The following is a 15,269-nucleotide window of genomic DNA, read 5'->3' as shown; positions in this document are numbered from 1 at the left end:
AGCTTTATACCCTTGCTTTATTTTAAGAGATTTTTACAAAATAAATGAACAGTTGGTTGTTCATATGCAGAATCCTATCACTGTGCTAGCATTTTATATTGCAGGATCTGAAGGTGTTTTACAAAAATAAGTTATATTGTATATTTAATTTAAGCAACCATGAGTGCTTATGTTGTTGTTAGTTGCTGTTGAGTGGATTCCAACTCCTGGAGACCGCCACGTGTTTATAGATAAATTAAACCGGGTACCCAGAGGCTGATTTTTTTTTAAGGCCACTAACAAAATTCAGTCACAATATTCAACAGTCTGTACAGTGTAAATGAATTCTAATTCCAAGATGAATATGTCAGTTTTTAATATAATTTTAAGAGTGTGTATTTGTGCCAGGTGCTCCTTGCAAACTCTGTGGGGCAGTTCTACTCTGTCCTATAGGGTCGCTATAAGTCAGAATCGACTTGACAGCACTGGGTTTTTGTACTGGGTATTTGAAAAATAATGGTTCAGAGTGACTTTGTCTGGCTTGGGTCATCCTAACCTAGCAATACAAAACAACCCAGCTGGTTTTACTGCTTTCTGGCTCAGCCGTCAGAGTAAAGCTACTCAATAACTTGTCGACATTTTAAAGAAAGTCTAGCACTCTTAAGTGGACTGGGGCTGACAGGAAATCACAGAGAAAATGGCTTAGTCTCCAATGCTGAGGTAGTGTGAGGCCATGCAATATCACTGAATAAAGAGTAAGGAGACCAGGGCTCAGCCCATAGCTCCGCCATCTGCCACTCTGGAAAGGGAGCTAAGTGAGTGACAGCGCAGCAAGGCACCACCTCCTGATCAAATCCAGCCAAGCCACAGACATGCTAAAGTGTAAAACATCAACAAGAATCAATGAAAGCAGCTTGGGTAAATTAAGGAAACTCAAGTTAAATAAAATATATTAAATAATACCTCAGCTCCATAGGGGATCAAGAAATACACCTATAATTGTAGAAACTGAAAACATAAAAAGGTGATGAACCACAAGTTACATCACATTCTTTCTTTGAAAGAAATTTTTAAAAACGACCCAGTAAGTAGCGGGAGGAAATAGTGAAGTACAAAAGTAAATACTTTAGAAGGACTAGAAAGCTAATTGGAAGTTGGAGAGGACAAAAATTATACCAAAGAACCAAAAATAAACACTACCAAGGACAAACTAGGACAAAAATCCCAAAATATGGCTGGATTAAACTATGAGTTGAACTGACTCAACAGCAACGATTTAAACAAGATTAAAAAAGGAGTCCAAAAAGAGAAAAAAAAAAAAGGCACATGCACGCGCACTGAGAGTAGCAGAAGTGCCTCAGACAACAGAAAAGACCAAGACTAAGGAAGCCAAAATCAAAAAACTGATTGGGGTGCGGGACAGAGAGACTGGAAGAGGGTATAAAACCATAGGATGAAGAGTGTGTAAATGGGACAAAGCACTGCTACTCAGGAATAAGACTTAGGAACACAAAATACATATCTAAAGGCAAAGAAAGGTTCTGGCCACAATGAAAAGGAGTGTTCAGATGAATAGGCAATAGTAATTTCTGACATCAGCTCTTAGAAAAGGGCTTAAGGAGAATCACACAAAATGGAAAGAAGTAGGCTTAACTCCAGCTAAGTATCCAGTGAAAATAAATTTTTCTCTGAAGAGATAATGCTTAAATCTGTAACTTGTCAATAAAAAACTTACACCTAAACAGATAATTATACATTTAATACACCCATATATAGACAACAAAATGGCCCCAGTTATTAGTTTAATGTCTAAATATTTTCTTTTTGCTATCCGTAAGATTATTATTACTTGTTATTAAAGGGCTTCAAGATACCTATTTCAATAACGGTTATAAAAATTCTTGTGCTTCGTAATATCAAATGAAGTCCTTCAGTCCTGTTCTCATAACAGCCCTCACATGAGCAACCTAAAAACACCTAGGACAAGAAGTTCAGAGTTCACAGTTACCACAGGCCTAAGATTTGATTTCTGACTTCCTAGTTCACACTTACGTTTGTTTTACTTCTGGGCCTTCAAGAAGTAAATACGAGAGGCTTTAGCACTATTACATACTATCATATGTCGTTTTACTTTATTACTGGTAACAACTGACTGTTTCTCAAAGTGCTATTGTTTAAAGGCAGAACCAGGTTTATATTTTCTACTGGATTATAATTTAGTATACTTTCAAGCACCTAGTTGAACAGTGGCCCCAAAATGGGCACTTAAAAACGATACAACAAACATGCACAGAATACTCACTTCAACAGTCTCAAGTTTTCCATCGTGCGGATGTGGTGTTCTTGGGTAGATATCAAGAAGATGTGGTGGCGACTCAAAATGCAATCTTTTGAGATTTCTTTTAATGAGACTTTTACAATTCAGTTCATCAAAGTTAGTCCTCCACAATAAGACCTATAAAAAAAATCAGTCACGACGGCAGTTGTTGGCTTGCACGTACAAGCAACAGAATTGATTTTTAAAAAGTGAATACATAAATTGTCCTTTTTTTAGGGATGGGGAGAGACTTAGCATTTCAAATTGCCTTCATGTAAATTTGAAATCCATATTAAGAAAATGTCTTATTACCTGAAAATCCTCTCCACACCCCTCTCAAAAGTGAAACCCTTGTTTTTAGCTTGATAATTCATCTTATTCAACAGATCTAGTTATAAATGACTTTTGGTCATTTCGAAAAAATGAAGATTTGCTACCATAAAATATTTATATTAATGTCCTCAAAAAAAAAAGATACAGGCAAAACAATTAGACAGTAAATCAAGTGAAAGTGCCATACCTATAGCTGAGTTCCCAAAACTACCAGAATTGGCACTACTTCCGTTATGAAATAGCAGACTTCCTGGCACTAACTCAAATATAAATTCATTGATAATCACCTTAATAGAAAAGTAGCTGGCTGCAAAAATCTTAGCTGAGGTCAAGGACTCCTTCACCCTCACCAAATCTAAGAGGGAGCTAAAGGAATGTACAAACCTGTGCGTCTGCGCCTCCTGATGCAAACAGCTCCCCACCTTTTGAAAATGACACAGCAAAGACAGGTCCCTAAGAAATAAAGGGAGGTAAAAGAAAAACGTACTTGGTGATAGTTTCTTATGGCCAACAGGATTGTGAGTACCAATTTTTCATCTCAATTTATCTAGATGACTTACACAATAGACTGACTGAAAACATCCAGCTGCTACCAACTAATGCACGCAGAGTAAAAATCATCAATGAACTAATCCAATTATATTAAATCACAAGGAAATGATACTAAATTAAAAATAAATACTAATAAAAATAAGAAAATAAAACCTTTTTCTCCTTTAAAGAAAAGCTTGTGCATGTATAAGTTGATAAGAATTTATGTTAAAATTTTATGACTTTGGACTCTTTAGTCAATCAATCACTAGCAGAAACTGAAAGGTAAGTATTGTAGGTGACAGGAATGAGGCTATATAAACAGAGGCCATTCCCTGATTCCCAAGGCTTTACTGAGTTCTCCCTTCATGCAGGTAATGGTGAGCCACTAAAAGTTGTAAGACCAGGAGATAAATAAGAGAAAAGCTGTGATTGATGAAAAAAAAAAAAACCCTAGGTGAGTGAGTGATGAATTGGAATAAGTAGAATGAATGCTTGGAGGCCAGTTAGGAGGTTACTGTAACTGTCTAGGTAGGAGGCAATGCGAGCTTGAAACTAAGCAATGCTGTGGAATAGGATCAGACTGTACTTTGCACAGTGACAACATACATAGCCTCTAGGTCAATTTTTTAGTCAAGATAAGAGTAATTATTTCTCATCTCAGAAATAATATTAGTATATTTGGTTTGTTTTTAATATTCTTAATCTTTACAAGAGAACTTTTGGGGAAAAAATCTTGTATTTTTTCAAAGCCATCTCACATTCATAAGTTATCATAGCCTTGTGAACACCTTCACCTCCGTATTTTTCCATCTTCAAAATTTGAAATCTCAACTACCAAGTACCCACACTGAAAACTAAAAAACACCTTTGTATGTTGGAAATGCATTCCTTAATCAGGGAGAATGTTCTTCAACTCGTCTTAGCACTTTAGTCAGCTAATCATACTTTAAGTCATCTAATCTTATGACCCAGACTGTGAATAATTTCATCTTTGTGGTTAGTTTTTCCTCCTAAAATATTGTTTATCTTTTTTATATTATTTTTTACTTATTTCATAAATATTTCAATCTTTGGCCCCTTTTACTGACTGTATCTAGTCAGCCTAAATCCACGGATACGCATATATCTGAGCTGGCTAATTTCTATTTCTGCTTCACACTAGCACAGCTGCAGAACAAATAACAAAGCAAAGCAGGAAGCCGGGCAGGATATACAAAAGCAGAAAGAGCCCCTTCTCCCCTAGACCATGAAGCCCATTCTATTTCTGGATATAAATAGCTTATACTTGGTTAAGAGGAAGGACATAGTACATATCCAAAAAAGAAGAAAAGAAAAAAGAGGACACATTGTAAAAAATTTAAAGAAACTTGAATATTTACACTGGAGGGATAACTAGTTTATACACTTAAAAAAAGTGTGTGTGGAGAGGTGTCTTTGAACAAGCTTTATATATAAATATACTCTTCTTCCCCACTGGGTTCTAAACTAATTAAGAGTCAGATGATCACCTTTCTTAAAGATAACTGCTTATTATGAGAGAATGTGGGCAAATGGCTTTTCTAGAATTGAACTCCAGAATGAATCAGCCAAATCTGGACATGGGCAGGCTTCCCCACATGAAGTCTCAGAAGAAAATGGTGAGGGCAGGCTCACTCCCACAGGCAGGAGAAAAGGTGTTGGGCTGGGCTGGCCAAACTTCTGCTTCCAAACTCACCTATCAGATTGAGAACAGTGAGTCGGGGGGTAGGGGAGGCCAAGACTATCAGAGCTAGTGGGACAGCTCCACATGGGGAGAAAGATCAGAAGTAGGGAATAAGCTTACCCACCACAATTTAACCACTCAAACCTAAACTGCACACTGATGAAGACAGCAGTAAAAAATTAATTTAATGGCATTGAAAGATACACATCAATTTTGACAAGAATTATAATAATATTTCTAAGGGTTGCTTCCAGAAGATAAAAACACAGCCTTGGAAATTTTCTTTTTTTTTTTTTTGATGACAGCAGGAATGCATCCTGCAATCGGTAAAATGACAAAGGCATATAACAAAATGGGTCAAAAACTTAAATATACATTAAAGGCAAAATTTTAGCGTTAATACCGTATGCCCTTGAAGTGTATATATGAGCCTTCCTTCTAGGAGATCCAGAATCTTAAGTGTACCATCGGACGAGGCAGTGATGAGATAGTTGCCAGAAGGATGGTATGATAAACAATTAACTCCACCACTGTGAACTGAATGGTAGAAAATAAAAGCAAATTTCAGAGAACAGTTATTTTCTATTTAATATTTTACTGTGTTCTCAGTGAAAGTTTACACAGCAAATTAGGTTCCCATTTGACAATTTCTATACAAATTATTCAGTGAAACTACTTACGTTTTTCACAATGTGTCAACATTCTCTCCAGTTGTGTTTTATATTATTTTGGTTTCAGTACTCTAGTCTCCCTGCCCCTTTATCTTCTCATCTTTGCTTTAGAGTGATTGTTGACTTTTTGGTCTCATATAGATGGTTTTTTACTGGATCACCATACTCAGGGTAATATCCTTTATGTTGTGTGCCAATCTATTATTTCACTAAAAGGTGACCTCAGGGGATAGTTTCAGTTCAAGGTTTACAAAGTATCTCACGGTGATTATCTCAGGGAGTTCTCTAGTCTTAACTGGTCCAGAAGGTCTGTGCTTTTTAAAAACTGTTCTGTGTTTTTCTCCTGTTCTCTCGAGGTCCATCTATTGTGGCCCTGATCAGAACAGGGACTATCTAATTCTACTGGTCTCAGGGTAGATAAGGCCACGGCTTGTGTAGGCTATTAGCCCTGTAAACTAGTTTCTTCTCTGAAATTTTGGTTTCCTTCTTTTTCTTTTGCTCCAAACGAGTACAGACCAATAGTTGTATCTCAGATGGCTGCTTGCAAGCTTTTAAGACCCCAAACACTACTCACTTTACTAGTATGTACAGCATGAACTTTGTGGTGCCAATTGACTGAGATGTCCCATGAGACTAAGGTCCTAAGTCTTCAGAGAACAGTTTTTAATTCTAAGGCTGGATCTTTGCTCAGTTAGTAATATAAGCTTCAAAACAAGAATGATTTAGAGGCAATGTCTCCACTAAACTCTATACGGCTCACTAAAACAAATGAGTATTTTGGCATCATACAGCTTAAACTTGCAGCTAATTAGATAAAATAACTCAAAAAAAAAAGTAAGACTGTGTTGCGGGAAGATAATCTTGTTGGCCACAGAATTACGAAGTCCTTGAATACATTACCAATAAAAGCAACGGTTGATTACTACCAGTTTATATAACGTATAAAATCTAGCCTCAAATTAAAAATAACAACTCCTTAGTGGCTTGGGACTAAGGGGTCAAGAGTGTAGAGATATATTTGGAGAAAGGCACAGTCTTGCCATCAAGTTTTATAAATCATTTCTGTTTACTATCCTTCCAACAGGAGGCAGTATAACACAGTGATCAAAAGTTTGCTCTTCCAAACATTTGTAAACAGAAAGTAAAGACCCAGTCAGTTCTGCCAATTATTGGAATAAGTCTCTTACCTCTTTAAGTTTCAGTTTCCTTATCTTTAAAATGGGGGTAATTATAATAATACCTCTTAGGAGCCCCAGTAGCATAATGGTTAAGCGCTCAGCTGCTAACTGAAGGGTCTGCGGTTCGAACCCACCGGCTGCTCCACAGGAGAAAAGCCTGATGATCTGCACGCCTAAAGATTACAGCCTAAGAAACCCAATGGGGCAGTTCTACTCTGTCCTATAGGGTCGCTGTGAGTCAGAATTGACTCAAGGACACACAGCAATAACAACAACAGTAATACCTATCAGGGCTGTTGTGAGGGTTTACCAAGGTGTCTGCTACATGGTACACATTGCGTAAACGATAACCAAAAAAAAAAAAAAAAAACCAAACCTACTGCCACAGAGTCGATTCTGACTCATAGTGACCCTATAGGACAGAGTAGAACTCCCCACAGAGTTTCCAAGGAGCGCTTGGTGGATTCAAAATGCTGATCTTTTGGTTAGCAGCTGTAGCTCTTAACCACTACTCCACCAGGGTTTCCGAGTAAATGATAGCTATTATTATTAAATATTAAGAAAAAGAAATGTAGATTTAAAATAAATCCAGTATAAACCAAAACCCAAAACCAAACCCAGTGCCGTCGAGTCGATTCCAACTCATAGCGACCCCGTAGGACAGAGCAGAACTGCCCCATAGAGTTTCCAAGGAGCGCCTGGCAGATTTGAACAGCCGACTTTTTGGTTAATAGCCGTAGCACTTAACCACTATGCCACCAGGGTTTCCAAATCCAGTATAAACTAAGAAAATCAATGCATTTCTCCTTTAGCTTCAACACATAGGGACATTAGGAAGTTGTTCTCTACCAGATATAACACCTGTTTTTGCTCCTTCAGTTTTGGAACTCAGAGTCAATTTCTCTTCCTGACCTCTCACATAATGCAGGTGAGCAGAATTTGAAAGCCTCACAATAACTTACCTTTTTATAGCCCCTGGCATCATCTTTAAGGTTCCTCCACCTTCCTCCCCACTCTGGCATCTGTCCGAGCTTCTCAGACCCTGCTGCTGTTGGGGGCTAACTGTTCTCTAGCCAGTTCAAAGGCAGCCCATGACCCTCATTAAAAGGGCCAAATCACATCAAAAGTATACTCAGTCAGTTTAAGAGCTTCCCAGAGAAGCCCACTCAAAAATGGAGTTTTTTGCTACAGAAATTGTTACCTTGATAATGCTGGAGTAATTTGTTCATTCTTATATCCCAGATTTTCACGGTATGATCAGAACCTGCTGAAGCTATGCATGTACCATTAGGGTTAAAATCCACAAAATTTGCAAACCTAGGAGGAAATAATAAGATGGCCTAATATTTCAATTTCCTTAACCTTATTTCAATATTCCTTAATATTATTTAAATTGGTATAATTAAATATCTCCTTAGCAAACCAACCCATATAATACACAAAAACAGTGGGCTTACCCTACAGAATCTGAGAAGTTATTGACACAGTGCTTGTTTGTCGTATCCCAAATTTTAACAGTTTTATCCTCACTACATGATACAATTAGTCTTCCATCAGGTGAGAATCTGGAAAGCACAAGAAAGAAGATTCTATTTGTGAAAGGCACCTGTCAATCATCAACCCCACCACGCACAAGTCAGGCTGTACATATCAAATACCAGAGACCACTGTTACCTCACCAGGGAACAAAGTCTGTAACCAACCTCTTTCTAACTAAAAAAAAAAGTCACGACAAACAACACTGAATCATTAAAAATCAAAAATATAGTATGTAGATTAACCAAGTTACTTTTTTCCTTTTATTTAAATAATTTCATTTTATGGCATCTGTCTCTAGATCTTTGATTCATCTTTCCACTTCCTCCAAGCCAGCTATCCCATTTGCTTGTTTTTTAAATACTCTTTATTACTCCCTCCTATTTTTGTCATTTTCCCACGTCATCACATGACCCGAGAAAGCCTTTCATTACTCATCCTGCCAACTCTGTGGTGAAGCTTTTTTTTTTTTTGGTAAGAAAAGGACCACTGTGCTGAGAATTAAAATTTAGTGGTATTGCAAAGAAAAGAATCCAACTACCCAAGAATGTAACTATTCTCAGACTTGAAAGGGCTAGAAAGTTCCAACAGACTGAAAAATAGGACAACTCATTTACAGAGGACAGAAGTTCCTTCATGGACAAACGTACAACCCACATACCCCATTAAGAAACAAATGAGAAAATTCTTAGACATCTTGTCTACTGCTTTTTTGCTGTCTCCTCCTTTAAGATCCTTTCCAAGGCTCTTTATTTTTTTAATTGACTTTTTAAAATAGATGGAAAAAGAGTAAGACCCAAAAGAAAATGAAAACAAATTTTAGATTATTAGGAAATCTATGAATAGTGTTTTTATTATTAATATTTTAACAATAACAAAAACCAATGGAGGCAGATTTAGGTAGCAGACTGTTTCAATTTTATCTGTAGTTTCCCTCTACACCCAGATTACTATAAAAGTCAATTAAGGGTATGGATTGTAATCGAAGGTTTTCCTTTTTTGTGTGCTCTCCTCTTTAAAGCTGACCTAAAAATAATTCTTCCTGACAGAAACTTAGAATTTGGCATTCATGGATTCACCATGTAAAAAAAGACATACAGAAAGCATGACTAAGTTCTGTGTGAAACAATGATCTTAAAAATTTAAGAAAAAGAACTCTGCAAGGAAAAATGTTCCATGCTAGATAATTTCAAGATTTTATAGCAAATAATATTTTTATTTATATTTTCCTCCAGAAAATACATGAGAAAGATTCAAATATGAAGACTCGTATTACAGAATGTTCCAAATAGATGAAACTTATTTTACACAGACTTTATGATCAGTTGCCAACCAAAAGGTCTGTGGTTCGAACCCACATGTGGTGTGATGGATCAGTTTTATATTGCCTTTCTAGTCATGGTCCTGTAACTCCCACCAAATGATTAGATGGGGCTATGCAAGGTGCTTGTGGCCCACTAAGGGGACTGGACAGCTTGCTAATAACACAAATAACGTGCATGGTATCCTTGCGGGGGTGGGACCATGCAAATAAAGTCTATGGAACCCTAACGAGGGTATTGGTCGGTTTTGCCATCCCACTAGGCTTAAAATGAGCCATCCCAGAGGTGGAAGGGGGGACCTCAATATCACCAAGAAGAGGAGCTGGGAGCAGAGCAAGTCCTTTGGACCTGGGGTCCCTGTACGGAGAACCTCCCTCCTAGGCCCAGGAGACAGACAGCTGCAACATCAGAGATCACACAAGACATCAAGAAGCAGCAGCAGAGCAACAGTGGCAGCAGAACCAGGAGACCAGCAGGAGATGCCACAGTGGACTTCCCACTCACGGAGCGAGGTGACTACAGTGGGTGTGCCAAACCATGGAGTGAGAGAGCTGAGTGCCTTTGGGCAGAAGGCTTGCCGGTGGAGTGGGGTGCTTCAAGGCACTTGGTGGAGGCAAGCTCGCAGACCCACTGAGCGAGAGCTTAGAGTCTTCAAACCGAGGTTTACTGGCAGAGTTGGGTGCCTCTGAGCACTTACTGGTGAAGTGCGAAAGTTTTATAACACTTGTACCGAACATGGCAGGGGCCGAGGGGCTGGGAGGCTGAGAGCCAGAGAAAGGCCTGCCTGTGGATATGGCTGAGAAGCTGTCCCGATCAAAGAACTGTATCCTAAGTCATTCCTGATCCTGAAATTGTAACCGTTACCTCCCTAATAAACCCCATAATTATGAGTATTGTCTGTGAGTTCTATGTAGCCACTGCAACAAATATAAACTCCGCAGAGAAGCAGAGAGTGCAGTGGGAGGGATGGCTGGTGTCAGCACTGGTAAAAAAAAATTGGAAAGACGAGGTATGTCTGACCTTTGCCTCACAGAAATAAGCCTTGGGCTGTTGATCTTGACTCTCCTTCCCCCCTGTGAAGTTAGAGGAGGTCAGACACCCCCGACACACCATTTTTACACCATCTGTGGAAGAAAAGGCCTGGTAATCTGCTTCTGTAAAAATTATAGCCAAGAAAATCCTATGGAGCAGTTCTACTCTGTAACACACGGAGTTGTCATGAGTCAGGGATCAGTTTGACAGCAGTTAACAAAAACAACAACTGACCAATTCAATATCCCCATGAAAATAAATTTTGTATGATAACTGTAAACAATTAGTGCATGGAATCAAATTGTGTTTCTTAATAAGCTATCTTTTAAGAATTACTTAATGTGATTATTTTAAATAACAAGAATATTTCTAAGAGATGAATTGATTACTACATTTTGAAAAAGCAATGAAGAAGAAAAACATTCAATGAACTGGAATGACCAGATAGTAACAAAGCACAAAACCACTCACCCTATGACATTACTGGCCAAATCCCACTGTCATCATCTCATCATCATTATCCTGCCTTCATTTACTGAGTGCGTATTATGTCCTAGAAGGGTTCTTTAACACATTGCCTATAGCAATTAATTTAATCTTCAAAATAACCCTACAAAACAGGTGCTATTGCTAGCCTCATTTTACAAATGAATAAACTGAGGCACATATACAATCAGGAACTGATAGAGTCACATAGTCAGTAAAGAGAGGAATCCAGGTTTGAACCTGGCAGTCTGGCTCCACAACAAAACCTTTGAACCAGTATGCTGTAAGACTCTGACAAAAAGGAAAGTTAGAGCAATATTAACCACAGAAAGTCCTAAGTTGAGGAGAAACATGAGAATGTGCTCTTAGGAGGCTATGTGACCTGGCTCTGACTGACAGGCTAACCTCTAGTTTACCCTTTTAATAAAAATCTCTGTGTATGTGTCACGATAAACTATAAATAAAACAGGGATGGTTCTTGTCCTTCATTCATTCAACAAATTACTGAGCACCTGCCATTATCAGGCACTATTCTGGGTGATGAGAATATAGTTGTGAATGAGACTCCCTGTCCTCAGGAAGCTTTCATTCCAGGGAAGAGGAAGGAGGCAGGCACGCAAATAATATAATTTTTAGATAGTGATAAGAAAAGAGTGTGTAACAAAAAAGGGCAATTGGTCACCAGAAGATCCACAGAAGAAGCATGATTTTAAAGAAACCTATGAATAAGAAGAATGGGGATCTTGGCCAACTAGAAACTCATCCTGAGCTGGAAGGGCTACAGCCTGGGAGAGATTTTCCAGAGCTGAAGAAACGAATGGGATATGAACTTCAGATGTGTGGAAAGTAGAGGAGGTGGCTGGGGAAGAGCTGGTGCCGGGTGGGGTGGGGGGGTGGAACCAAACCAAATCCATTGCCACTGAGTCAATTCTGACTCATAGTGACCCTGCTGGAAAGAACAGAACTGCCCCACAGGGTTTTTTTTTTTAACTTTTATTAAGCTTCAAGTGAACGTTTACAAATCAAGTCAGTCTGTCACATATAAGTTTATATACATCTTACTCCTTACTCCCACTTGCTCTCCCCCTAATGAGTCAGCCCTTCCAGTCTCTCCTTTCGTGACAATTTTGCCAGCTTCCAGCTCTCTCTATCCTCCCATCCCCCCTCCAGACAGGAGATGCCAACACAGTCTCAAGTGTCCACCTGATATAATTAGCTCACTCTTCTTCAGCATCTCTCTCCTACCCACTGTCCAGTCCCTTTCATGTCTGATGAGTTGTCTTTGGGAATGGTTCCTGTCCTGTGCCAACAGAAGGTTTGGGGACCATGACCACCGGGATTCCTCTAGTCACAGTCAGACCATTAAGTATGGCCTTTTTATGAGAATTTGGGGTCTGCATCCCACTGATCTTCTGCTCCCTCAGGGGTTCTCTATTGTGCTCCCTGTCAGGGCAGTCATCGATTGTGGCCGGGCACCAACTAGTTCTTCTGGTCTCAGGATAATGTAGGTCTCTGGTTCATGTGGCCCTTTCTGTCTCTTGGGCTCTTAGTTGTCGTGTGACCTTGGTGTTCTTCATTCTCCTTTGATCCAGGTGGGTTGAGACCAATTGATGCATCTTAGATGGCCGCTTGTTAGCATTTAAGACCCCAGATGCCACATTTCAAAGTGGGATGCAGAATGTTTTCATAATAGAATTATTTTGCCAATTGACTTAGAAGACTTAGAAGTCCCCCACAGGGTTTTTAATGCTGTAAATCTTTAGGGAAGCAGACTGCCACATTTTTCTCCCATGGAGCTACTGGTGGGTTCGAACTGCTGACCTTCTGGTTAGCAGTGGAGCTCTTAAACACTGTGCCACCAGAGCTCCTAGAGGCAAGGGAGGTCAGACCAAAGAAGGGTTCAGAGCGAGGGTTAAGGCACCTCTCTTCCCTGCATTACAGTCCCTGCATACGTTCTCTCTCTCTCTCTCTCTGTATATATACATTATTTTATTTTTTTTGTCTTTGGAGGGGATGAAAGTGAAGATAGTGGTTTGTTTCTTCTCTCCTATTTTTAATTAGATACATTGAAAATAGGTTGGCTCCAATAAAACAGGCTTCTCTTTGGCCTGACTTTGTTCAGGAAAGGTTAGTCCTTTCTTTGTTATAAGGGCTCCAACAACATCTAACTGGGCTGTTAATTTTAAGAAGGTTAAGAGGATATAAAATTTCTACCAAGACATTAACAGGTTTCCAACTCTCTAATCATTACCTCCCAACCTCCTTTTAAAAATCCCAAAGGGTGTGGCACCAAGGAGGCTATTACATTAGTCAGCAGTGACTAATGCATGGGTAGACATGGATTGTCTGCAAGGCGTTTGAGAACTTCACTGAACTACTATCGAATTCCCTAAAATTTATTTGTATAGGAGAATGAAGAAATTTTTGAATTTCTTTCTGGCAAAACTGGTTCTTGTGTCCTTGAGGGTAGCCCAAGTTACGCAACAGGAGTTCTTTATTTTGGGATCTATAGAGTTCCTGAAGCTGTATGTTCAATTTTATTCCCATATGCACTGCTACAGTTATTTGTTCATTAGAGAACCAAAGGGTTCACAGAGAACCATGAACCATGAGAAATTTTTAATTGCTCTCATAAGAAATTCAAAATTTTCTTTGGATATTTCTTACCATTAAGAATTACAATTCTATTAAAACACATTTTCATAGCTCTGGAGACCAGAGTAGGCACTGTTCCATATCTGTTAAGAAACAAATAATTAGAGGTATTCTGAGGCCAGCAGCTACTCAATAGGAGCAGAAGTCAGTAGAAGTAGTGCAAATAAGACTGCCCAGTAAATACAGAATCTTGAATTCTAGGGCCAGTTCTACAACTGTCCAGCTATGTAACCTTGTGAAACTCACAACCACTCTGACCATGGTTTTCCATCTGTATAATAGTTTGGATTCAGACCTAAAATATTCATACACTTATTAAAAAAAGAACCAAAAAAACTGGCAGTCTCAGAGTTTGCTTTGACAGGATTTGGTGTTTATATATTGACGAAGAAGTTCAAGGCAATAAGCAAAACATTTAGGTTTTTTAGTGTTACTCAGCAATAGAAGACAAACCATCTCCTCCTACAGTAACAGGATTCATTTCTGCAACTACTGGAGAACAAAAAGCAGGTGAAAAAAGATAAAAAGATGAACTATGCCATGAAACATATAAATTATTTTTTTCCTTATTTACCATCGAGATGCTTAACTTCCTTTGTGGTATCTTCATCCATAAGTACAACTGCTTAGTCAGTGTTTCCTCTTGGATATCCTGTAGGCACCTACAACCTGACATGCCCAAATCCGAACTCATCACCTTCCTCCCCAAATTGCTCCTTCTCTAGTGTTCCCTTGCTTAGTGATGGTTTCTCAAGCCAGAAACCTGGGAGCCATGCTTGATTTCTCTTTCTCCTCCACTTCCACATATTCTAATCCATTATCGGGCCCTGTTTCCTCAAACCACAACTGGCCTCACTATCCTCCATTCTCCACAAGCAACAAAGGTGATCTTTAAATCTTATAACAAATTAGGCCGCTTTTCTACTTAAAGCCCTCCAGTGGCTTCACATTTTCCTGGAGACAGTCTAATATCCTTAGCACTGCTTACCATGTCCTCCAGGACCTGCCCTCCTGCCATTTCATCTTCACCACCCCACTCTTCCTGACACCAGACTCATCTTCTCTGAGGTCCTTTCTCTTGACTCAGGTGTTTTCTCACATGCTCTTTCCTGTGCCACAAATACTCCCTCTACTCTTTACCTTATTAACTTTTACTCACCCTTCAAGTCTAGATTCAAAGTCACTTCCTCACCAACAGTCTCCATGAATTCCCTTTGCCCACTAGGTTAGCTCTCTGGTACATGTTAACCCATATTTCACACTCACATCACAGGTATACCACACTTACAACCAAGTGTTCCATATTTGCAGAAAATAAGCTCCAAGAAGAGAGAGACCACATCTGTCTTATTCACTGTTCGATCCCCAGGCACTGAGCAGGTCCTTGAAAAATATTTAGTGAATAATAAACTTTTTAAGAGAATTGGGGCTAGCTTAAAATTATAGCCAATGAAAGTTCATGTTTAAAATCTCTGCAATTCAGATGGTCAAAAGGTCAGTTGTAACACTACCAACAGGTGAAAA

The 15,269-nt window shown here is 38.9% G+C and overlaps 1 protein-coding gene across 6 annotated transcripts in view; it reads right to left on the bottom strand.

Annotated features, from left to right (window-relative positions):
* The window catches only part of POC1B (POC1 centriolar protein B), a 167,495-nt gene that overhangs the window by 108,281 nt on the left and 43,945 nt on the right, over positions 1 to 15,269 (bottom strand). For all 6 annotated transcript variants that reach the window (XM_023559445.2, XM_064283754.1, XM_023559451.2 and 3 more), the window contains 5 exons: positions 8,172 to 8,279; positions 7,916 to 8,031; positions 5,269 to 5,402; positions 3,014 to 3,082; positions 2,282 to 2,434 (listed from right to left, as the gene is read on the bottom strand). In XM_023559445.2, the coding sequence (XP_023415213.1) occupies positions 2,282 to 2,434; positions 3,014 to 3,082; positions 5,269 to 5,402; positions 7,916 to 8,031; positions 8,172 to 8,279 (580 nt within the window). The remainder of the gene's footprint in view (positions 1 to 2,281; positions 2,435 to 3,013; positions 3,083 to 5,268; positions 5,403 to 7,915; positions 8,032 to 8,171; positions 8,280 to 15,269) is intronic.

This window comes from Loxodonta africana, chromosome 4 (assembly GCF_030014295.1).
Source record: "Loxodonta africana isolate mLoxAfr1 chromosome 4, mLoxAfr1.hap2, whole genome shotgun sequence".
NCBI lineage: Eukaryota > Metazoa > Chordata > Mammalia > Proboscidea > Elephantidae > Loxodonta > Loxodonta africana.
Note: the sequence above shows the minus strand (reverse complement) of the source record. Positions and strands in the feature narration are given on the sequence as shown.